The sequence below is a fragment of the Dromiciops gliroides genome, chromosome 2 (genome assembly GCF_019393635.1).
Source record: "Dromiciops gliroides isolate mDroGli1 chromosome 2, mDroGli1.pri, whole genome shotgun sequence".
Classification (NCBI taxonomy): domain Eukaryota; kingdom Metazoa; phylum Chordata; class Mammalia; order Microbiotheria; family Microbiotheriidae; genus Dromiciops; species Dromiciops gliroides.
The window spans coordinates 144,975,187-144,978,508 of NC_057862.1; the positions used below are offsets into that span (position 1 = coordinate 144,975,187).

The window sequence follows — 3,322 nt, forward strand, 5'->3', positions numbered from 1 at the left end:
CTATTAAAATAACAAAAGAAAATCTATTAGGACATTGGTTAGATATCTATGTTGAACTAATAGAAAGAAAAAGATTAGAATCACATAAGATGAGAAGGGCTTGAGATCTGCACCAGTGAAAGGAGCAGTCATAAACAATGAGATCATAGATCCATTGTAACACCAGTTGAGATCCTCATCACTTCTCACCTCAGCTGCTGTGATAACTTCCTAATTGGTCTCCTGGCTTCACTCCCAGGATTTCTGGATTTTAACACTCTTTAACCAATTGCAAGCATCAACAGAAATATGAATTTTTTTTATACTTAGCAAGTAAACCTACTGATGTGATTTGGAAAGTACCCCTTCTCTCAAATTATGTGCAACTATTTGATATCTGATATTCCATCATTCAGGAATTTTCTTTGGGGTTAAAGAATATTAAAATCCAGAAATCTTAGGAGGAGGCAACATATTAAGTCTAGTATCAGGGGACACCTTAGCATAAATTAGATTGATAGTCTTTCCAAGCCACATCCACATAAGAACAAGCATCTTTGACCGTTTCAAAAGTAACAATGAGAGAAAGATTCAAAGTAGAGCAAAAAAAATTAGGAAGAGCAAGCCTGAGTGGAGTGCTATTAAAATATCCTGGATACCACGAGAGTCTCTGGTTCCCATGAATAAGTAGGAAAGGTCTGCTAAAGGTCAGAAAAGGATGGAAGAGTGTCAAAGACAAACGACACCATTTTGCATAGGGGAAGCCACAGGTTTGTGTTTCCGGGATGCTGGAAAGGGGAAGGAAATGACTGGACAGAAAAAAGGATAAAAGAAATGAGATGGGGACTTCTGCAGTTTCCACTCATGCCCTGGAAATGGTAGGGTTTCCTGAAGTTCCTCAAAGGCTTCGGCCATGTGGCGTGGCAAAAAGAAGGGATGGGTTGGGACTATGTGGAACACTGGTTACACAACCAGCGAAATATACTGAGGGGCGTGGCTCACCTTGGAAGCTCGGTGGCTTCAGATTGGCTGGACGTTTACCAGCAGCCCCTATAAAGTTGCTGCCAGCAATTGTTCTGCTACTGCTACTGCTACTGCTGCTGCTACTGCTGCTTTCTAACTGCATTTGAGCAAATTTATGTCAAGTCAGACACCACGGCACGCAGCCACAATCAGCAAACGTGGAGCCTCAAACAATAATCAGTGAATTCTGGGTATGTACGGAGGGGTCACGTCTATTTGCTCGATAATCAGGGCCTGACATGATAAGCAGTTTACTGGCTAGGATCTTTGGGTTATTTGTTCCTCTCCCTCTTTCAGGGAAAATGTGCAATAATCTGGGGATTCACGAAATGATTGCACAAACTGTTTCTGAGAGGCAGCAGGCAAGAAATTAAGGCCAAATTTAGCCAGTGTTAGGATTATGGGTTTTAGGAAAGTAAATTCAATTGGCCTGAGGGGGAGAAGATGGGGAGAGAATAAGGAACAAAGCAAAGATTTTTCAATCCACTTGAGGCAAAATGAAACTTCAGAACAAACACTTGAGCTTTGATGTAATTTGCCAAGTCTTTTGGACGTCGGGGACGCCAGAGGTGGGAGGGAGAAGTAACATTTCAAAGCAAAAGAAACCAAAATTGCTGTGCCCTGATGGACAGTCTCCTTGTGTGTTCTAGGTAGATTAGCTTGATCCAAGAAATCCCCTCACACACACTCCGGTGCACCGCCACTCAAATGTGGTACCTGGAGCGGCTCCTAAGGGTGCGGACCCGCCCAGCGGCCACCTCTGCCTTCGCTCCTTCCATCTTCACCAATGTCCTCACGCCAGACAGCATCCCAGAGTTCTGCATCCCGCCCAGGCTCCTATCCAATACTTTCCCAGCCCCTACCCATGATCATTGGCAGGAGGAGGAGCTGCGACCAGAGCTTGTGAGAGCCAGGGAGCACCCGGACCTCACCGACTGGGACCCGCGCTCTCAGGCGGCGCTCTCGCTGCCGCACCTGCCCCGCCAGCCCACCTCGTACGGCTTCTGTGCGCTGCTGGAGAGCCCGAATACCCGCCGCAAGGAGTCCCTTTTCCTCGGGGGCTCTGCAGCCGCTGCCGCCCTTCTCCTGCAGCGTCCGCGGCCTCGGGCTCACACCTACTGCGGCAGCAGCGGCACCCAGGCTTCCTACAACCCACGAGGGCGGCGGGGCGCCCCAGACGGCCCGGACACCGCCGCCTCCTCCTCCTCCTCTGCCAGTTCGTCCCCCTGCGCTTCCCCGCTGCCCCAGGAGGTTCCCGCCCCGCGCTCCCGCAGCCGTCAGCGCTACCGCCGCCTCCTCCGGGCCCCGGAAGCGCTCTTGGGCCGGGCGCTGCGAGTTAGTGGGAGCCGCGTTCTAGCCCGGGCCCGCTCGATCTCCAGCACTGAAGATGATGACGAGGACTATGATGCCGTCGGGGACGCAGGTCGCGTCTCCCTGCCAGTTACCTGCCAGCCCGGCTCTGCCCAGGTACCGGCTCCATCTCGGTCCCCGTCGCCGTCCCCCCTGGGCCCACGGCAGGAGCGCCTGGAGGTCGAGAGCACCGTGGCCCTGGGCCGCGACGGCGGCGCCCTGCACTTGGCCACCGAGTACTGTCCGGTGTCCCGGCGGCTGCGCATCCGCCTGCTCCGAGCCGAGGGGCTCTACAGCGGCGCCGCCGAGCCGGGGGCCATCGGCTGCAGAGTCAGCGTCACCTTGGTGCCTCCGGGCAAGACGTGCAAGCAGCGCAGCGCCGTGGTCCGACGGAGCCGGAATCCCGTATTTAACGAGGACTTCTTCTTCGACGGACTGTCCGAGGATGATCTACGCCGCACGGCTGTGAAGGTCAAGGCCGAGAACAAGGGCCGGAGCCTGGAGCGGGACCGTTTGCTGGGCCGGGGAGAACTGGAGCTGAGCTCCATACTCCCCTGACAGTGGCCCAGCCTCACTCTTCCCTTCCTGATGCCTTCTGTTAACTCGGGGAGGCCCGGGCCTGGCAGCTATTTTGTTTAAAAAGAAAGAATAAATAAAAGTGTATTTTTCTTTAAATTATTATTCAGGTTCACGTTCTATGTAAGGGAGAACATTTAGGCACTTATCTATTGACAGTGACAGTGCTAAAGTGCCGGGACTTGGAGTCAGGAAGACCTGGGTTGGAATCAAGCCTCAAGAACTAAATTGACATTGGACAAATGGTTTAATTTCTCGGAGCCTCAATGTCTTCATCTGTAAAATGGATTAAAAATAACACCTACCTCATAAAATTGCTCTGAGGGTCAATTGAGATATTGTATATAATGAACGTTGAAAACCTTAAATCACTATATAAACTTCATAAACACAC

General features: G+C 51.4%; 1 protein-coding gene across 1 annotated transcript; it reads left to right on the forward strand.

Annotated features, from left to right (window-relative positions):
* Window positions 1–1,710: 1,710 nt before the first annotated feature.
* On the forward strand, window positions 1,711–2,910 carry LOC122738410 (C2 calcium-dependent domain-containing protein 4A-like). The gene has a single exon (XM_043980458.1). It carries the CDS (start codon window positions 1,711–1,713, stop codon window positions 2,908–2,910), a length of 1,200 nt encoding a protein of 399 aa, XP_043836393.1.
* Window positions 2,911–3,322: the final 412 nt, after the last annotated feature.

Coding starts and splice junctions, on each gene's coding strand:
- LOC122738410 (XM_043980458.1), top strand. CDS start 1,711: ATGTGGTACCTGGAGCGGCTCCTAAGGGTGCGGACCCGCCCAGCGGCC.